This window comes from Dioscorea cayenensis, chromosome 16, assembly GCF_009730915.1.
Source record: "Dioscorea cayenensis subsp. rotundata cultivar TDr96_F1 chromosome 16, TDr96_F1_v2_PseudoChromosome.rev07_lg8_w22 25.fasta, whole genome shotgun sequence".
Classification (NCBI taxonomy): Eukaryota; Viridiplantae; Streptophyta; class Magnoliopsida; order Dioscoreales; family Dioscoreaceae; genus Dioscorea; species Dioscorea cayenensis.
Genome location: NC_052486.1, coordinates 438,442 through 458,121, shown reverse-complemented (window position 1 = coordinate 458,121; position 19,680 = coordinate 438,442). Strand labels below are relative to the sequence as shown.

Below are 19,680 nucleotides of genomic sequence, written 5' to 3'. Positions count from 1 at the left end.
TAACAGAAATGAATATTACTTTTGGAATATTTATCTTGTCTTTTTCTTTGTTTTTGATTAAGTAAACAGCCATAATCAGAGATAGATAATTAATTATAATACAATAAATTTGGAAACCATAGTGTAGTTTATAATTTATTTTTTAATTGTGTTAACGTTGAGATTCACGCTCATCCAAAACGTGTGGTTCAGTGCAACCGATGTGGTAATTTGGAAATCCGAAAAACTACGAGGGCTTCGTTGCAAAAGTTATATATATATATTATAAAAATTAGAAATTAGAAATTAGAGAAATAAAGAAAGAAACGGCGAGAAGAGAAGAGAGAGAGAGAAGGAAAAGGGGGCCAAGAAGGGAAGCTGAAGACCCAAGCGAGCTGCACGACGAGATAGAGATTGAGAGATTTGGGACCTAAAGCTTGTCTTCAATTGGAACCCTAATCTGAATCTCTGGTGGGATCCATCGTTCATCGCCAAGCCTTCGTTGCCGCTGGCTTTTTGGTGGTGGGAGTGTCAGGTATTCGTTTCTTTTCTTTATCTCTTCTAAATCGATGTTTTATTTTTCATTTGGAGTTATATTTTGATGGATTTGTTATATAGAAGGTGATTTGATGTTGTTTTTATTTTATTTAATTTTAAAATTTTCGTGAACTTTTAGATGGTTGATTAGTTGTGTAGGTTTTGATTAGCGGATAGTATTGGAGATTAATTTGTGATGGATTGGCATTGAATTCAATTCTCAAGTGAGTCTTAGAAACCGATGCTGATATTTTGTATTTGGTGATTTTGAACGAATAAGGTGTTATGGAGCTGAATTTGTTGTGTTTATAGGATGATGCTATGATTGGGTTGGTTTTTAGGTTTCTGATGCTGCGTATGGATTGGAAAGCAATGTACTGCTTGGCATTTTGGAGTCAGGTTTGAGATTAGATGTTGTCCTGAGTGTTACTAGTGCATTGCTTTTCTGATTTTTTAAATAATTGCCTTTGACTCTTTTTAAGATTGAATTTTGGGGCTCTGATTGATGAGCCCACATCTCATGTCTTGAATGTCAGAAAACAAGGTATCACTATGCGCGCGCGCACACACATAACCTGTTAAACACCATTTTTTTTTTTTTGGACATGGGAACTTGGGACTATTTTAGCTTCCAGCTTGATTTATATTATGTTATGCATTTAATTAAATGTGAACAACTACTCATTTTGAGAGCCTAAGGATGACTCACATGGCCTTAGGTGCACAAATCTTTTTAAATTATCTTTGACTCTTTGATCTTTTCTTGTCTTGCCCTTTCATTTTTGCCCATTTGTCTGACTTTGGTTGAGAATTTTGGCAAACGGGGATGGCATAGAAATGGTGGTTGATAAAAGCTATTTGATAGCAGAAATTTTATAGGTGGAACTGTCCTTCAGCTTTCATATTTGTTTTTTATTTCTTTCTCATATTTGTTGCTTTGACCGTTTGAATTTTTGTACCTATCTTGTTGGCTGGGAGCTTTACTATGGCAATGCTCCTGCTATTCTCCTGCTACAATATTTACAATGACTTAAAATGGTTTTGGCAAAAATCAATGTTTTGAAGGGCTTATTTATACAATTTCTGGTAGCACATTACTTGCTTGAACTTTTTTCAGACATACTAGCTCTTAACAAGGTGTGTCCAACTTATGCTTGGTAACACATATAGGAGTGATGGCTGTTCATGGTTGCATCAAGCCAGTTCCTCATGACACCAGTGAAGATGATGATGAACCTATTGTCTTTAGAAGGACTAGCACAGCAACCAAACAAAATCCACCGAGTTCTGCTTCTAAAATATCTGCTCAAAAGAATGACAGGCCTTTGGGAAGATCAGCACCTGGTCATAGCATGTCTAATGGTCAAAGCTCAAATTTACTGAAGAGCAATGTGGCTTCCAGTAGCAAACCTACTGGGAGATCTGCTGCAGAGAACTTGAATTCTCAATCATCAAAATCTAACGCGCCGAAACATTCATCAGAACAAAGGCTGGCAAGTGATGAAACTAATAATCTAGCAAAGACTTATATGAATGACAAATCTGGTGTTGAAAACTCTGATGATTCTGATGATGATAAGCCATTAACTTCTAGGCTTAATACTGTTTTCATGTCTCTTCAGAAAAGTGATTCTGTGAATAATTCATGCAGTAAAAGTGCAAACTTTGGTCATTCAGATAATGGTAGATCACTGAGCTCAAAATATTCTACAGATGGTTCTATGCATTCAACCAAAGCTTTTGAGTCTCAAAAAACCAAGACATCTCAGACAGAGAAGATGAATGTGGACATCAAGAAACAATCTAATGACTTGGAAAACGAAAAAACACTGCTCTCTAAGCTAGGGTCAAAGGCTGGGAGCAGTGGTTCATCTGTCAAAAATGAAAGTACCTCGAATGAGAAGCCTTTGAATTCCAAAGTTAGGCAGAATGGTTCTGTCAAGGGAGACTCCAAAAGTGAAGTGAAGTTGCACAAGAATCTAAGCAAGAGACCGCTTGATGAAGTTAATGATTCTGGTGATCCTTTGGCTAAGAAGGCAAAAGTTTCAGCAACCTTTCCTGCCACTGTGAAACATGAGTCTATTATAAAAGAACTGAAAGCAGAGGATGATGATGAAGACGACCACATTCCTATATCACAGAGAATAAATAAGTCAGTTACATCGGATAATCCATCAATAAAGAAAGTGGTAAAGAAGATAATGCCTTCATCACTCAAGAAAGGGAGCAAGAAAATTCAAAAGACAATGAAGAATTCCAAATACTCAAAATCTTTGAAGGTACCACCTGGATCTGGTGGAGGTCAGAAATGGACAACCTTGGAACATAATGGTGTTATTTTCCCGCCTCCATACAAGCCTCATGGGATCAAGATGCTGTACAATGGGCAGCCTGTCAGTTTGACTCCTGAACAAGAGGAGGTGAGTTTATAGGATGCAGTGATGCACATTGTGGTGGTTCATTATAACATCATCCATCTTCTCTTGTTCTACTGCAGGAGAGAAGTTGTATTATTTAGTTTTCCAAAATTGATAAATGGCATTTAGCTATAAACATCTGTTTTAGTTTTTCTGAAGCCTGTTGTTTGCAGGTTGCTACTATGTTTGCTGTTATGAAGGATACAGATTATGCAACTAAGCCAAAATTTATAGAAAATTTCATGAATGACTGGAGACAAATACTTGGGAAAACCCATGTGATTAAAAAATTTGAGCTATGCGATTTTACTCCTCTATATGAATGGCATCTCAGAGAGAAGGAAAAGAAAAAACAAATGACCTCAGAGGTAAGTCATACTACTCATTTTATCACATTCTAGTTTATGATTAGGAGGTAATATACTAGTATGATTATGCACTGGGATTTAGATTTTCTGCATAACTTTGGATCGCCTTGAGCAATTCCCCACTTAAAGCTTGCATCAAAGCTCAAGGTTGCACATTAATAGCTGCTTTTTCAATTACAAAGCGATGCTGATATATGTATAATAATATGATTGGTAGGATATATGATTTTCCTTGCTCAGGACTCGAAGACAATTTCTTCTCAGTTTCATTTCTAGATTTACCCTTCATGTGTAGAAGTTTAATCTGCACTCCGTGTGGTATTATCTGTCAAAATCTATTACAGCTTATTCTTTGACCATGGATCTGTATTTCCTTCTGACATATTTCTCTATCAGAATCAGATCATTTTGAGAAGAGGAAATCACTTAAAGGAATTATTACAACTGAAGCATGTCTTGACTTTTGGTAGATATTTGTTTTAAAGCTTTGATGGTTCTTAAAAGTCATGCTACTCTGGAGCATAGTTTTGTCTTTCTAATGCTCTCAGTTGGTGTCATTCACTAGATTTTTCCGTCAGAAGGATGATTTTTTTCATCAGAAGGATGCTTACATGAAGCTTTTTCATGTGCAGGAAAAGAAGGCCCTGAAAGAAGAAAAATTGAAGCAAGAGGAGAAGTACATGTGGGCTATTGTTGATGGCGTGAAAGAGAAGGTTACTACTGTCCTTTTGATTTATAACTTGCATCATTGATTACTTTGATCTTCTATTAAGGAACCTCACAATATTAAATAGCTGTTACAGCTTATTGCCTGGTTAGATCCTTGAAGGTTTTCGATATTCTAAGTTTTCCTATGCTGCTTATTTTACATGTGCAATTGATTGCATGGCATACATAAAGCCCATTGTTTATTATCTTCTCATTTATGTCTGCTTATCAATTTGCTTTTTCTCTTTTGTGAAGGTACAAGATTTTAATGATATCCCCTTCCAATGTATGGGAAAACAAATGCATATTTACAAGTTTGTTTTCTTTCATGTGAAGAACCCTGCCTTGCCTGCTAACAATTGTTTCTATCTGAAAATATGAATTGAAGGATTTGGGACATGTGCCTCATATCTTGATTAGGTTAGGGAATCAAGTAGTGTTTAATAGCAATCTGTTCAGTGTCCAAACATTGCCAGGTTATGTGCAAAGTGATATTTTAAGCTTTTATGTAAGCAATCTCATAAAGTGTGTGCAGAGGCAGTAAAAAAAAAATACTAATGGCTTAAATCCTAGTCTCAGCCTTGGGGAGAAGGCAATACATATTGGATTTGCCGGTGCCTAATCTTTCTCCTCAAGATAATGAATTGTTGAAAAAACAAAATTAACTCTCTGTAAAATGGAAAACAGCCTAGATATCAATGTTGGAACATCATCTAGGGTAACTTATTTTCTTGAATTCACCATCATTATAGTATCGTTTGCCATCTAGAGTGACCTGTTCTTGTATTCGCCATCATTCATTCATTTTATTTGACACTTCTGGTTATGAGGTTTTATATCAATAAGGTTGCATTTTGTTTTCTTATGCCATTATGACGCTCTAAGGTAGTTCCATGATTTTGTATTCTTCTGTTACTTCTTGTGCTACACATTGATGTTGAGCTGTATCTGTGAACTGTCTATTTCCTGATATGAACAAAGAATAACTTGACTGCTATTTTCATTCCAGGTTGGGAATTTCAGGGTTGAACCACCAGGTCTGTTCCGAGGTCGTGGAGAGCATCCCAAGGTGGTTCAGTGCTATGAGATAACATGGAATAATGGAAAGAATAATTCATTCATTAGAACTGGAAGATAATAAATCATGCAATATATGATCTTATGATTAGATTCAGCACAGACAGTATAGATAACAGTTGTTTATTATTTATTTTTTTATTTTTGGTGGCGGGTAGATGGGGAAGCTGAAGAAACGCATTCGACCAAGAGATATTACAATAAATATAGGGAAAGGTGCACCAGTTCCAGAATGCCCAATCCATGGTGAAAGGTAGTGTACAGGATACAAAGAGTTAGTTATAATTTCCATTTATAGAAAACCCTTCTTGATGTATCTTGTTGTTGTGTCAATCAGTTATATATTAATAGATATTAAAATTTTAAGGTTGAAAACATTTACATTGTTTTGCAGGTGGAAAGAAATAAAACATGATAATACGGTTACCTGGCTGGCATTTTGGAATGATCCTATCAATCCAAAAGAGTTTAAGTATGTCTTCTTAGCTGCTAGCAGCTCTTTAAAAGGTCAAAGTGATAAGGAAAAGTATGAGAAAGCTAGACTTCTGAAGGTAGTCATCAGCATCTATTTATTCTATTTTGTAGGTCACAGTGTAACTTCATTGCATTAATGTTTGAGAGATGGTGATCAGTGGACAGTTATATCTTTCCTCAATGCATTCATGATGATCATTCATGCATCTTACTTATTTTTGGCCAAGTAATTTCTGAGTTGTGTTACTTAATGCAGGACTACATACGTGGTATCCGGGCAACTTACACCAAAGATTTTAATAGCAAAGATGCAACAAAGAGGCAAATAGCAGTGGCCACTTACCTCATTGATAAGCTAGCACTAAGGGCTGGCAATGAAAAGGTCATCTCATACAAACTAAAGCTCTAACCATAATTTAATTTAATTTAATTTAATTTGTTTGTAGTGGGTTTTCTCTTCATGTATTATTGGATTCTCTAAGTTTCTTTCAGCAAATCATGGATGTTTATGAGGCATGTAGATACTTGTTGATATTGGCATTTGAATATTGACACAATACTTAAGGTTATAATTCACCCTGCTGCCAATTACAGGTTGCTGCAAACATAGTAATATAGCATCCCCATGCCCTGGTGCCCAGTACTTCCTTGAATCTGCTGGCTTTTTATCACTTTAAAACACAAACAGCTATATTAATATATGATAATTGAGAAATTTTATGTTCAACTCCTTTGCCAGTTTCGTTTGCCATATTCTAGCAATTAAGATCTAGTTGTCAACATGTTCTTAGCTTTAGAATTTATGTGCCTTGGTTACATTAAGTTATTGGGATAATTTGGCTAAATTTGTTCTTTTTGAGATGTCTAATTATGGAGTAGGCCACTGCTTAATTTGAGTCTCTTGCAATGGTACAAATAACTTCACTTCTGTTTATATATTCATGTTTGGTATACTAGATAATTGCCTTCATATCATAATAGCAAGAATCGCTGGTCCTTAATATGAGCATGTATGTGAATGAGAAAAATGATGTCATCATCTATACCTCCTATGCTGGTTATTTGTTGGCATTATATTACCTATGGGCCATGAATAGCCTATACAGATATACCTGTTGTCATTTGTAGTTTTCTTTGAGCTGAATCACATTTATTTAACTGTTTCGAACTTTGGATATTCTTAAGATCTCAGACCTTTTAGTTATCGGTTTTTGCATAATTTCCTATGCTTGGGTTTTCATGATAGGGTTGCTTGATTACCTATTATTATTGCTGCAGGCTTTAGACATTATCTTCTCATTCTGCACAAGTAGAAAAAGACTTCTGCTTTGCATGTTGAAGTTCTGCATAGTAATTGTTTATTTATTTATATTCATAGGATGATGATGAGGCCGATACTGTTGGTTGCTGCACTTTGAAAGTCGAAAATGTTACATTAGTTCCACCTAATAAATTACAGGTAGAGTGGAGTTAAACAATGAAAACATATAAATTGGCCCATTCCTTGTATTCATCCATTGACTACATCTCAGTTTTCATCATTTCCAGTTTGACTTCCTTGGTAAAGATTCTATAAGATATTTCAACACTGTGGAAGTTGAGTTACCTGTCTATAAAGCTATTGGGGATTTTCAAAATGGTAAGTACATTGTATTCCGTTTTCTATATCAGCTTATAAATGAATATTTTGGTCCTAACTATTTTATGTTATTTATTAGCGAAAAAAAGTAGCGGAGGCAAGAAGGTTGGTGGGGATGATCTCTTTGACCTGCTTGATACAAGTAAACTTAATGCCCATCTGAAGGAACTCATGCCTGGTCTCACTGCTAAAGTTTTCCGTACATACAATGCCTCTATCACACTAGATGACATGGTAACATTGATGCTGGGTGCTTCTTTTACTAAGGGCATTACCATCAATATCTTCTATTTAAATTTTAGTTTTCATCTTGTGATCAGATGATTCAAACTTCTCCTTATCTTTCCTTGCTAGATTTTGGAAGATCTAGTAACGCGATCTCATTTTCTTCAGCCTTCTATAGATCAGTAGCTTTCCAAACTATCTCAGAAAAAAATTTTGAAATGGTTTTGTCTTTACTGCTTAAACTAATTTAGAGTAACTGGTCTCTGCAATACAAGTGGGAAAGAGTAGCCTTATCCTGATTTATTTTGTCATTGAAGCGCTCACATAACAATGATTTTGTTTAAGAAAAATGTCAACAAAGATCAGGTATATCATTTCCCTTCCAGTTCAATCCCTCATATCCCTCAAGGAAAAATGCATTGCAGTTCCTAATGGAAAAACTTGCTGATATTAAGCAACTAAGAATACTAAATTACAAGTTTGACACTTTATTTTAGAATTGTTCTTCTTCGTCAAGTTCATTAATTCATCAGCTTGCTGCATTCAAGTTCCCTGCAAACCTTTGTATCTTATTGGTGTATGTTTCTTACTATCAATGAGATAGATATAACATAGATGATGACATGCTTGTTTCCCTGAGTTGTTTTTGTTTGTAATGATAGTTGAACAGAGAAACCAAGGATGGAACACTTCCTGAAAAGATTGCTGTTTATCAACTAGCAAACAAAGAGGTAAAGCAAAGAGGGGTTGTATTTGTCAGATTCAATGTTTCTTATGATGTTGCCCATGATTATAGTTGTTGATTCTTGTTTATTGCAGGTTGCAATCATATGCAATCATCAACGTAGTGTCTCAAAGTCTCATGATGCTCAGATGACACGACTGAATGAAAAGATAGATGAGTTAAAGGTTGGATTCTGTTATATTTTCTCACAAAACACTAATCATGGTCAAGTTAAATTGCTGTCTCTTGATGTTATTACTTGTGATTAGGCTCAACAAGAGGAATTGAAGGTGGATTTAAGTAGGGCAAGGAAAGGGAAGCCTCCACTAAAAGATGCTGAAGGGAAACCGAAGAAGAACTTGTCCTCTGAAGTGTAAGAAACTTCGTATTTGCAATTATAAACTTATTACATCTTCCAACCTTAGTTCCACTATACTAATATTAGTCGTCAATGCACAGGTTAGAAAAAAAACTTGCTCAAATTGATGCAAAAATAGAGAAGATGGAATTGGATAAAAAGACTAAAGAGGACTTGAAGACAGTAGCACTGGGCACTTCCAAGATCAACTACCTTGATCCTAGAATATCTGTTGCATGGTGCAAACGCCACGAGGTTCCCATCGAGAAGGTCAGACATACTCTTTCTATCAAGTATAAAAAAGATCAGTTTGCTTTCATATTTCCCCATTTACTTAGAGGTCATTATTTAGAAAGCAATGAACTTCAAACAATTTCCAGAGAACCAACCATATTTTCAAGCGCGTCTCTTGTGGGGTAAATTTTTTTGCAGGGCACCAAACTATGACATTTTCTCATTTTAGGGTCAAAAATTCAATTTGATTCTAGATGGTTATCCAACTTCAATTTTGTTTCACGGGGAGGTTATTCAAGAGATTCCGGCTTTTTTTATAATATAGATATTGGAAATTTTTTGTCAAGACATACATGATATATTGTCCGTCTAGTTGGCAATCTTATCTCATTTTCTAACCGAGAATTTTCAATATCAGATCATTAAAAATAGATTGGATTCTCTCGGAGTAACCAGCCGGTAAAATAAAATTAAAGTTGGGTGATCATTTTGATTCAAATTGAAAATTGGACCCTAAAATGAAAAAAAGGATCATAATTTTGTGCCCCAATAAAAAAAAATTACCCATCCCTTGTGAATTTTCTTTTCCCTGCTTTTAAGTGTTCTCTTGACTCTGTTGTTTGTGTTGTTAGATATTCAACAAATCGCTTCTTGCAAAATTTGCATGGGCGATGGATGTGGACCCATCCTTCAGATTCTGATTACCTTAGAATGAGGACACAGGCCTTCATTTCTCCGGTATGGTTGGCCGGGCGGGCACGGAGGACTGACTAATTCATGCCAATTCTCCCGAGTCAGTCAATGATGATAGACGACGATTCCAAGATCATCATATAATGTGCACGAGAGCCTTTTCACGGCGAGGGATTAAGTTTTTCCTCCGGCAAGTTTTTATATTTCCTGTGACGAATCTTTTATGCATGCATTGCATAAATGAGAAGAAAAACAAAAACAAAATTGAATCAACTCTTGAGGACATTGCTATGGTTTTCTTTCTCTAACTTCACAACCATATGGACATTTATTTACAGGACTTTGTTGACACATTGCCATCCAATGTGAAATGTTATATATATATATATATATAGTCTTTATAGAGGAACAGAATGTTTTTAGTTTTCTTTATTGTTGCATTTAGGACAAATTTATTTGTTTGATTGTTATAAAGACATAATAATTTTCTTTTATTTAATGACAATTTGACATCAGTTATTGCTACATTTCTATTTGAATAACGGATGCGGGTTTGGATCCGATTTATCACCGACAACCCGGTAACCCAAATTTATGACGTGACTTCTAAAGACAAATTAATAGAATTTCTTGAAAGAAATCATTAATATATTTCTCTTAATTGTTTATTTGAACGGTTATTAAATTATGTTTTATATATACATTTAATATTTTTTTAAAAAATTTGTTTTTATATATATCTATTTCTTTTAATTGTTTATTTGAGCGGCTATAAAATTATAATGTATATATATACATTTATTTATTTTTTTAAATTTGTTTTTATATATATCTATGACTTGCTCTTTCACAGACGAGAACAAAACGGGGTTTGTTTTATACAACCTACCAGAAATAAAAGGACCAATAAAATTTAAAAAAAAAAGTACACAAAAAATAGAAAATTGGAAAAATAAATAAAAATAAACCCTTGCAAAAACCCTAAAAAAATCTAGATCCAAATTCCCAATCTTTCTCTCTCTTTCTCTCGCGGGCCTCTTCGTCTCTCTAAAAATCTCAACTTTGTTTTTCTCCTCAATGGCTTCATCTCTTCAGCTCTCGAGGCCTATCAATCCTACCTCACAAACTCCATCCTTGAATCTCTTCTCTTACTCCACTGGATTCGCTCCGGTGGAACGGAGAGTGGTCTTTAGAAGGGCAAGAAGCCATTCGGTGCGTTGTTCGTTAGATTCCTTTACACCCATGGACTCTGCGAGGATCAAGGTTGTTGGAGTTGGGGGCGGCGGGAACAATGCTGTTAATCGGATGATTGGGAGCGGGTTGCAGGTAGGTTTTTCTTAAGAAAAAAAAAAAATTAGTTTTGGAAATGTATGAGTTTTGTTCGGTTTCATCTTGTTTTATTGGTTGATTTATATGTTCACATTTTGATTTTTTTTTGTCTTTTCTTTGAATTTTCTTGAATATTTGAGCTTGAGGGATGGAAATGCGGTTAATTGAAAGTTTGGTGCTATATATCTCGTAATTTGATCTGGATTTCTTTGAATTTTGTTGTTTTGTTTATTTTGATGGGAAAACAATGAATTTCATAAAATACTTCTGATGAAGCTCAAGGTAACTGAATTGAAGGCTGAGTTTTTTTTTTTTGGCATTTTGATGTTTGAGATATTATTCTTTTTATTGAAATTGATGATCATCTTTTCTTTTCGTTATCTTGCTTTCATTTGTTCTTCCAAGTAGAACATGCATTCATAGTTTGAGTTACATACTTTTGGTATCAATCAGGGAGTATACCAAAAATCACTGGTTTTCTTTTGTGGATATACGTTCATTATGTGTGTTCATGATCGGCATATTATTAATGCTGGTGTTGTGTAATTGCAGGGTGTTGACTTTTATGCGATAAACACTGATGCTCAGGCACTGCTGAATTCACAAGCAAAACATCCACTGCAGATTGGAGAGCTTTTGACTCGAGGACTAGGTGGATTATCTTAGTCGTTTTTGATATTTATTTATTGTTTTTAGGATACAAGTAATTGTTAAATGATATATTATTACTATAGAAATAGTTTATCTATGGAGTGTGTGGAGGATTTGGATTTCAATTAACTTTTGTCATGAATCCCTTTTTGTCACTGGCGTTCTACCAATAATCATTCTTTAGAACATTGCTAGTTCATCATCGTGCAAGTACAACAAATAGTTCATATTAATGTATCTGACAGAGTGGAGTATTGTAGACTACAAAGATGATACTTATTTTATTATCTCAGGATAAGTTGGATTTTTTGTTCTGAAATTCAGGTACTGGTGGCAATCCTCAATTAGGGGAGCAGGCAGCCGAAGAATCCAAGGAAGCTATAGCCACTGCTCTGAAGGATTCAGATCTTGTATTTATAACTGCTGGGATGGGTGGAGGTACTGGTTCAGGAGCTGCTCCTGTTGTTGCCCAGATATCAAAGGAAGCTGGTTACTTGACTGTTGGTGTTGTTACTTTTCCTTTTAGCTTTGAAGGCCGTAAAAGATCCCTCCAGGCAGGTGTCACATTGTTCTATTAGTTACAATGCCTGATTTGTTGTTTCTGCTAAGTTTGTGTAACTAACTCATTAGTATTTCATGAGCTATTGAAAGTTCTTGTGTATTTTATCTGTAACAATAGTTTAGATACCTGCGCAACTTAATGCTGAGTAGAAATCGATAACTTGCTTGCTTTACTTCAGTTTTTCTTAATAACTTAATCTCCTTTTCTTCTCCATTTTTAGGCACTGGACGCTATTGAAAAGTTGGAAAAGAGTGTTGATACACTTATAATTATTCCTAATGATCGGTTGCTGGATATCGTGGATGAACAGACACCTCTACAAGATGCATTTCTTCTTGCTGATGATGTCTTACGCCAAGGGGTCCAAGGGATATCTGATATCATTACAGTGAGTGGTTTTTGACACTTTAACTTGAATTTGAATGTTCAACTAAATTTATACGCTTTCGCAGATTCCAGGACTAGTGAATGTTGACTTTGCGGACGTGAAGGCTGTTATGAAGAATTCAGGAACTGCCATGCTTGGTGTAGGTGTTTCCTCTAGCAAGAACCGAGCACAAGAAGCAGCAGAGCAAGCAACCTTGGCACCTTTAATTGGGTCATCAATTGAGTCAGCTACTGGGGTTGTCTACAATATAACTGGCGGAAAAGACATCACTTTGCAAGAAGTAAACCGGGTCTCTCAGGTACGGAGCCAAACCCTAAACAGGACATTTCATCTTATGAAATTAAATATTGTTCATCACATCTTCCTTCATATGCTTACAAACTATAATTTGTATGCGTAATAGACAGCCTCATAATAAAACTGTTTCATTATAGTTTTAGATTTCCGGTTGCTTTGTTTTGTTATTTATGTTACTACGGTTTGATCATTAGATGTTTTACCTTCTTCTGTAAATGCCGATTTCACATACAAATTATACTACATGCAGAACTTATTGACTCTAACCATTTCTTAAGTTTCAAGTGCTAATTACATGTTCCAATGAACCATTCTAGGTTGTGACGAGTCTTGCAGATCCCTCTGCAAACATAATATTTGGAGCAGTGGTGGATGATCGTTATAACGGTGAAATTCATGTAACCATAATTGCCACTGGCTTTCCACAATCATTCCAGAAATCCATCCTAGCAGATCCAAGAGCAATTAAGATGATAGAAGCCCAGCAAGAATCAAGAATTAGTTCCATGCCAGTTAAGTCTGCTAACTCGTCTCCATTACCGTCTCGGTCTCGAAAGCTCTTCTTCTAATATGTTCAATGGTCCTCTCAACTCGCTCAATATTTACAATCTCAGTAGCCCCCCGTCGAGGCCGTGGTCACTTGTGGCTTCATATCTGTTCATACAGATGTTTTCCTTTGTTTCTTTTGCTCTCATGTACTTCTGTTGTTCTTGTTCCAAGAAGAGGAAAATGAAAAAAAAAATATTTTTTTTTCCCACTACCCTATTTAATTTGGATGATTTTGGTGTCAATGCTACAAAGAGCAAATATCTTTTTGAAGAATATATCTGATATTATCAATGTAATGTTTTTGCTGAATGTGTTCTGTTTATGGTTGGGTATAGTTTTGGGTTCATTTGCATGTATACCCACCTAAAAATCCTGAATTAAGAGCCACATTGTAGCTAATTTTGGGGTATTACAATAAAGAGAGTTTTGTAAGTGTACTTTTTGAATAATTTTAAAATTATATAATCACCTTTGAATAAAAGATAATTGCATACATACTCCTGAATAATACATATAATTGCGTATATATCTTTGGGGTTCAAATTGGTTAAAAAACCATCCGTCAATAAATAATAGATATATAAAATGACCATTATATGACCATTATATCTTTGCATATGTACCTTTGAAAAGGTTTTTTTAATTATAAAATGACCATTTACAAGAGTTATTTTAGACTTTTAATATATCTTAATTTAAGTTATAACTATAATTAATAAAATTTAATTAACTTCTATTGACGAAATCTAATAATAAGACATATCCACACTTACCTATATTTTTCAAAGTATATATACAATTATATTTTTTTAGGATAAATATGCAATTATAGAACTTTTAAGGGGTTTATAAACAATTTTCCCTATAATAAATCATTAAATTATTTTTTAAAAAAATTGAACCCCAGGTAGTTCCTTTAGAATTTGTATTCACTCAGTATCCTATAAATAATTATAACTCAAAAAAATACACACACACACATATATATATATATATATGAGAAAACCATGTGAAAACCTTAATAAGCCACTTCAGAAGTTTCTCCCATTGTGTTCACCTTGAATAACTTAAATTATCTGCAATCTAAAAATATCAAGGAAGCAAAATCCATGGGAAGCACTAGGGATGGCATGACGAATAATAAAGACAGACATCTCTGTTTGTAAGATAAGCAAGCAACAAATTTAATCCTTGAAATTACTGTGTGTGATATATATATAGTTTACAAGAACATCGACATCTCCACCGGCTGAGTAAATGAGAAAATAGCTTCACCAAATAATTCAAAGAGAGATGCCAGCAGATGCCCAGCATCTACATCTTCCTTCCAAGCTTGGGTGAGGGCGGAGGACATCATCGTCGCTCTGTCTTCACCCTTATCTCTCTGGCTTCCACCCGAAGTGCTCTCATTTGATACTTGTCCTGAAGAAGAGGATGCCCCCAGGCCGGAATCACCTGATATGCTGGGGAACCCTTCTGCTCCTACTTGAGTGTTTGCTGTTATTGGGACTGAAGGCATTGGCCCTGATGGCCCATCGACGGCCAATTTCTTAAGTGGTGGCTGCTGTATTGGTTGGCTGCCACTTAGCTTTCGTTTATCTTAATAAGCGGAGAGAGCACGGTTAGTGTAAGTCCATGTATCATGTGCTAATGGCCAACCAAGGTAAAAAAATAATAATAATAAATGCAGATTTTCTTCTTCTTATATCTTCCTTCTCTTGGTATTTATAGAGATGATCAATAGAAGGAACGCATAAAACTCTTCATCCATTGACTTCAGTTCACATGGAACCACATTTCACTACACTATTTAGTTCTACAGACCTTAGATCCTAAGTCACACATGTTAATGAAGGCATATAAAGAAGTACATAAGGTATAGGCCCTCTATACTCTAGAATGGGGAGGAAGTACATTTACGGCATGCGTCAACATTGAGTTGATAATGGGAAATTCGAACCGAATGTCATTGAAATACTATAAAATGATAATGACATGGTGATAACTAAAGAGAAAGTAGAAAGTTTGAGGGCATCCTACTTGGTAAAGAGGAGGTTGCAATTCGTCCATTGCTCCTCGAAAATGGACGAGTTGGAGGGGTTAGCAAGCCAGGGAACAACTTCATGCGGTCATACAAGCATTTACCTGCGGCGCGCTGAATTATGCAATTCCAGCAGCATTATAATGCCAGTTAGTACATTGTCGATTTAAAAGATATGAGAGTGAGTAACAGGTGAGAGCAGACCAGCAAGGCACCATAGACACGCCATGCTTCTTTCCTCTTCATTTCATTTTTCTGCTTCTCTAACAGCATCTCTGGCTCTAGCAGTTGCAGATACGGCTCCAGGTTAGGCAGAATAAGGAGTCGTACCTGACCGGTTAGGACAAAATAAAATAATTCAGATATAAATCATTAGGTACTGCTAGACAGGAAAACCTATCAAGAATTACCACACTGGGCCCCAGAGCAGCAAGCCCTTGAATGGCACCATAGTGCTGCGTCATTGCCTTAGATGGATCAAGAAAAGCATGCAGTAGAGTCTTTGTCAGCCGAGACTGAAGGTTGTGATAGACATGCCCAAATCTGCAAAGAACTCTTTCTATGTTAAATATGAGCTTGTTACAGAATAGAAAATGGGGAATAAAAGGACAGCTGCAGTTGAGATTAATACAGACAAATGGGCTTTTGAGTATGAAGATCTAGGGACAGGAAAAGGAGTATTTAGTGATGTTTGATTGCATGGGTTGGACCTAACTTTTAAACTTATTGGTACAGCAAATTCGATAAACATGATTCCAAAGCCAATAGGAAAGCTTATGCCCATGTGTGTTGATATTTCCTCTAAACAAACTGAGAAAATAAGGTATATTTCACCAACGAAAGGGAAACAAGATTTTACACAAACAATATCTCACCTTCGGCACACAGATGCTGCTAGGTTTGCAGAGAAGTCTCTCAGCTCCCAGTGATTATCAGCAAGCCTATTCCCCAACCTTTTGGCAACAAGGCATGTTATCATCGATGGCATCAACTGATGTAACTGCAGATTGAAGATTGATACAGGTATTTGAAATTAGAGAAAACATGGCTTAACTTCTTGTATTATATATTCACATAATTCTAGACATTACTACAGACAGTCATCATCAAGAAATCATATATGCTCATTAAAGTACAAAAGAAAACAAAAACTCACATAGGGTTCTATGTGAATGTGTGGATTTTGGAGAAGGCTTCGGACAACGCGCATGAGAGCAAAAAGAACAGGAAGATTATTCAGACTTCGAGTAACCTGCGATTGGCTTTTGACAAAATCAACAATTGGAAAATAGGGTAGTGTGCAACTGAACAATATATCAACAAACTTTACCTCATCTGCGATGAAGTATGAAAAATATGGAACTAATGGATGGAGACCAGAATCTGCCGCCAGGCTTCTAAGAGCTTCTTTGAAAAGGTCAGAGTCATACTTAGTCACAGTAAGCTCAGTGATTTTCTCAAAGTATAGCTGTGGGTTTAAGAAGAAATAAGAGGAAACTGTCAGCCAGCTTTGTCAAGTGAATACCAATGTTATTAAAAGCGAGAAAGGCGCTTAGGCGCTTAGGCGAGGTGAAACAAGGCCCTAGAACCTCAACACCCTTAGGGCGAAACACCTTCAATGAGGCGAGCCCAGGCGAGCGCTTATTGCCATAAAAAAAGACACACCTGTCTTTTTTTTTTCTTTTTCTTTTTCTATCAACCCTATATTTAATGAGTTCAATTGTTAATTAGGGATTTAAAAAAGACATACTTACTAATAAAGAAAAAAATAAATATAGGGGGAAAAAACTAGATAATTTTAAAGAGGCACACATACTAATAAGGAAGGACATAACTTTAGAGGAGAAAAACCATGCAATTTTAGAAAGACACACCTACTAATAAGGAGAGAAATAAATTTAGGAGAGAAAAATTAGGTGATTTTAAAAGGCACACTCACTAATAAGGAATGAAATAAATTTAATGGGGGAAAATAGGTGATTTAAGTGTACAACTGCTATTTCTTAAAAAATAATGCGTAAATTAAAAGATTAACCATTAATTAGAGAAAATTGAAGAGCCAACGAAAATTGCACTCTAAATCTAGCGATGGAGTTGAAGCTAGTACAGATGATGTGGACGATGATATTATAGAATTAGATGACTTATGAAGGTAGAATTTGCATTCTAAAAACTTGAGTAGTTCTAGACTTCTTTTGCTTGACTTTATGCTATGCTTTGTTTGACTTTATGCTTTACTTTGCTTGACTTCAATTACTCCAAAAATTATATATATATATATATATATGTAAGACTTATAAGTTATTTATTAACTAGCGTTTTACTTTACTTGGGTGTGCACCTTTCATGACACCTCTCGCCTCATACAATAAAAAATCTTAGCGCCTCAAGGAGGCCTAGCGTGCTTTTAATTACACAGATGAATACCACAGTCAATAAATGATATAAGATCAGATGTTTTTAAAGAGAAACTAGTACCTGTAGTTCTCTGGATAATACATGTTTTACAGGAAGTTTAATATCAACAGGAAGCCCATCGTCCTTGTTGTGCTCAGACCTTTTGTTCTCTGACGGTGGTACAAGTGCTGAGACAAAAATTATAAGGCAAACAAATCCATTAGTGAGACCCATATGACGAACAATGCAGTAGTGTCTGCACACAACATTTGTATACATCCTTACTACAAAATCCAATATGAGTAACCGTGGATAAACATGGTGCTCCAAAGATTAGAAAAATGACAAGAACAATGAAGGAAGTGAGCCACATGGACTAAAGGTTTCTAGTGAATGTTTGCATGACGTAGGTTCATAAATATAACAACAGTCAACAGAACACTAAGTAATTATGATTTTTCCAAACAAAAGCAGTCGCAGAATTAAGCCAAATGAGATCAATTGAACCAAAATGCTCAGTACATAGCAACAAATATAATGAGAAGAATTGCATAAACAAAGATGTTCATTTCCTATGTGAATTATGGAGTTACCCTCCACAGGAGCATTTTCTGGAATTGCAGGTTGAACCCCTTCAATGGCAAGCCAGTGAACAACTATAGTGGTGTCAAGTGGTGCTTTAGGTAGAGGTGCTTCAATTACCTACAGATGCTCAGAAAAAATGGGAAGTACAAAGACATACAAATTAGAAATCAAGAACAACAATCACAAGGAGGGAATAACTTACCTCTTTAAAGTCAACATCTTTGTCATCAATATAGAACAGGTCCTTATGCCCTACAGCTCTTTTGAAGCGCAAAGGGTCAGCGGAGGCAAGTCCATAAACAGGCTGGATTAAGAAGGTTCACAATAATGAGTACAAGATAAACCTGGAAATGAATCAAGCACTGATAAACCTGGTTAAGACTTAGGGACTAGTTTCACATGAAAGGTTCTTGAAATCAACAAGTTTTACCAGCTCGTAAATAATATTAACCAAGAGATAGGCAGCGGAAAGCTTTGATTTTTCTTCAAACAAAAAAAAAAGGATTTTTTTTTTTTTTACTATGTCCAACTTTCACAGAAGTAAACCTTGAAAAAGAATAACCCCCCGATAATCGAATTTCTCATTTCCAAGGAAAAATAAAAACAGGTTGTTTTCAATCAAAACTCAATTCGTGATCATCCATGAGCTAGCAAACGGCCAAAATCATACCGAACTCTAAAAATATAACAAAGCCAAAACCCTAAATCAAAGAGTAACCCTAAAGAAGTAAACTTTGCCCCAAAGAACTCAATTGCTTATGCTTCAAATATATAATTTTATGCCTCCGATCAAAATATCAAACAAAAAAAGAGGTAAAATCTAAATCAAAATTCTCCAAAATCACAGAAATCCAGTAAAAAAAATCACCAAACCACACTGAAACAATGATCTCAAGAACTTCAAATAAAAGAATCGCCCTCAGAAAGAAGATAAATTTACCCCCAAAAACAAACACAAATGCGAAATCATCATCACCCCAAACACCACCCGCAACCCAAACAAAATAAGAAAAAAATCCGAATCGACAACGCCCCTTCAAGCAACACCAAAACCTCATCAAATCCAGAGAAACCAACACAATACCTCGACGTTCCTCAGGTTAAGGGCGCTGTCAACGTCGTCAGCAGTGAGTACTGTGCGCTTGGAGTGGCGCATGCACTTGATCGCTTCCTGCATGATCTCCCGCAGCCGATACTCCACATCCGGCGACAGCGCCTGTGCCACATCGCTAGAGAGATTGCTGATACCGATGCTCTGAGCAATAACCTCGATCGTCTCCTTCGGTACGATGCTCATCTCTCAAGCTCTCTGCGCGGGCGCCTCCGCGCGCGCGCGCAACCTGTTCGACCTTTTGCCCCAAAGCCCAATCTAAGCTTAGGAAGCTGGTGGGAGTTCTGTGTTAACGGGTCGGATCCATTTAAACCCGATAAGATCCAAATCCATTATT

General features: G+C 35.8%; 3 protein-coding genes across 5 annotated transcripts; 2 read left to right on the top strand and 1 right to left on the bottom strand.

Annotated features, from left to right (window-relative positions):
- Nucleotides 1-295: 295 nt before the first annotated feature.
- On the top strand, nucleotides 296-9,784 carry LOC120278952 (DNA topoisomerase 1 beta-like). Of its 3 annotated transcripts, XM_039285730.1 has the most exons (17): nucleotides 296-514; nucleotides 858-915; nucleotides 1,687-2,936; nucleotides 3,107-3,301; nucleotides 3,934-4,014; nucleotides 5,019-5,078; nucleotides 5,245-5,339; nucleotides 5,481-5,637; nucleotides 5,817-5,942; nucleotides 6,939-7,019; nucleotides 7,109-7,199; nucleotides 7,279-7,433; nucleotides 8,087-8,155; nucleotides 8,244-8,333; nucleotides 8,418-8,521; nucleotides 8,608-8,776; nucleotides 9,373-9,784. In XM_039285730.1, exons 3-17 carry the CDS (start codon nucleotides 1,692-1,694, stop codon nucleotides 9,439-9,441), a joined length of 2,787 nt encoding a protein of 928 aa, XP_039141664.1. In that variant the 5' UTR covers nucleotides 296-514; nucleotides 858-915; nucleotides 1,687-1,691; the 3' UTR covers nucleotides 9,442-9,784. The 3 variants fall into 3 exon arrangements, with proteins under 3 accessions (XP_039141664.1, XP_039141662.1, XP_039141661.1); XM_039285728.1 differs by lacking the exon at nucleotides 858-915; XM_039285727.1 differs by lacking the exon at nucleotides 858-915 and having other exon boundaries at nucleotides 1,634-2,936.
- Nucleotides 9,785-10,431: 647 nt separating this feature from the next.
- LOC120279504 (cell division protein FtsZ homolog 1, chloroplastic) lies at nucleotides 10,432-13,417 on the top strand. Its single transcript, XM_039286437.1, has 6 exons — nucleotides 10,432-10,759; nucleotides 11,315-11,414; nucleotides 11,738-11,967; nucleotides 12,196-12,363; nucleotides 12,428-12,661; nucleotides 12,978-13,417. Exons 1-6 carry the CDS (start codon nucleotides 10,511-10,513, stop codon nucleotides 13,227-13,229), a joined length of 1,233 nt encoding a protein of 410 aa, XP_039142371.1. The 5' UTR covers nucleotides 10,432-10,510; the 3' UTR covers nucleotides 13,230-13,417.
- Nucleotides 13,418-14,321: 904 nt separating this feature from the next.
- LOC120279332 (transcription initiation factor TFIID subunit 6) lies at nucleotides 14,322-19,601 on the bottom strand. Its single transcript, XM_039286254.1, has 11 exons — nucleotides 19,317-19,601; nucleotides 18,435-18,536; nucleotides 18,241-18,349; nucleotides 17,729-17,835; nucleotides 16,581-16,718; nucleotides 16,407-16,502; nucleotides 16,126-16,250; nucleotides 15,661-15,793; nucleotides 15,455-15,580; nucleotides 15,250-15,364; nucleotides 14,322-14,808 (listed from the first exon to the last, which is right to left on the bottom strand). Exons 1-11 carry the CDS (start codon nucleotides 19,527-19,529, stop codon nucleotides 14,432-14,434), a joined length of 1,641 nt encoding a protein of 546 aa, XP_039142188.1. The 5' UTR covers nucleotides 19,530-19,601; the 3' UTR covers nucleotides 14,322-14,431.
- Nucleotides 19,602-19,680: the final 79 nt, after the last annotated feature.

Coding starts and splice junctions, on each gene's coding strand:
- LOC120278952 (XM_039285728.1), top strand. CDS start 1,692: ATGGCTGTTCATGGTTGCATCAAGCCAGTTCCTCATGACACCAGTGAA. Junction 2,937..3,106: donor TGACTCCTGAACAAGAGGAG/GTGAGTTTATAG, acceptor TGTTGTTTGCAG/GTTGCTACTATGTTTGCTGT. Junction 8,156..8,243: donor ATCAACTAGCAAACAAAGAG/GTAAAGCAAAGA, acceptor TGTTTATTGCAG/GTTGCAATCATATGCAATCA.
- LOC120279504 (XM_039286437.1), top strand. CDS start 10,511: ATGGCTTCATCTCTTCAGCTCTCGAGGCCTATCAATCCTACCTCACAA. Junction 10,760..11,314: donor TGATTGGGAGCGGGTTGCAG/GTAGGTTTTTCT, acceptor GTGTAATTGCAG/GGTGTTGACTTTTATGCGAT. Junction 11,968..12,195: donor GCCGTAAAAGATCCCTCCAG/GCAGGTGTCACA, acceptor CTCCATTTTTAG/GCACTGGACGCTATTGAAAA.
- LOC120279332 (XM_039286254.1), bottom strand. CDS start 19,529: ATGAGCATCGTACCGAAGGAGACGATCGAGGTTATTGCTCAGAGCATC. Junction 16,719..17,728: donor TATTATCCAGAGAACTACAG/GTACTAGTTTCT, acceptor TTAAACCCACAG/CTATACTTTGAGAAAATCAC. Junction 15,365..15,454: donor GTGTCTATGGTGCCTTGCTG/GTCTGCTCTCAC, acceptor TGCATAATTCAG/CGCGCCGCAGGTAAATGCTT.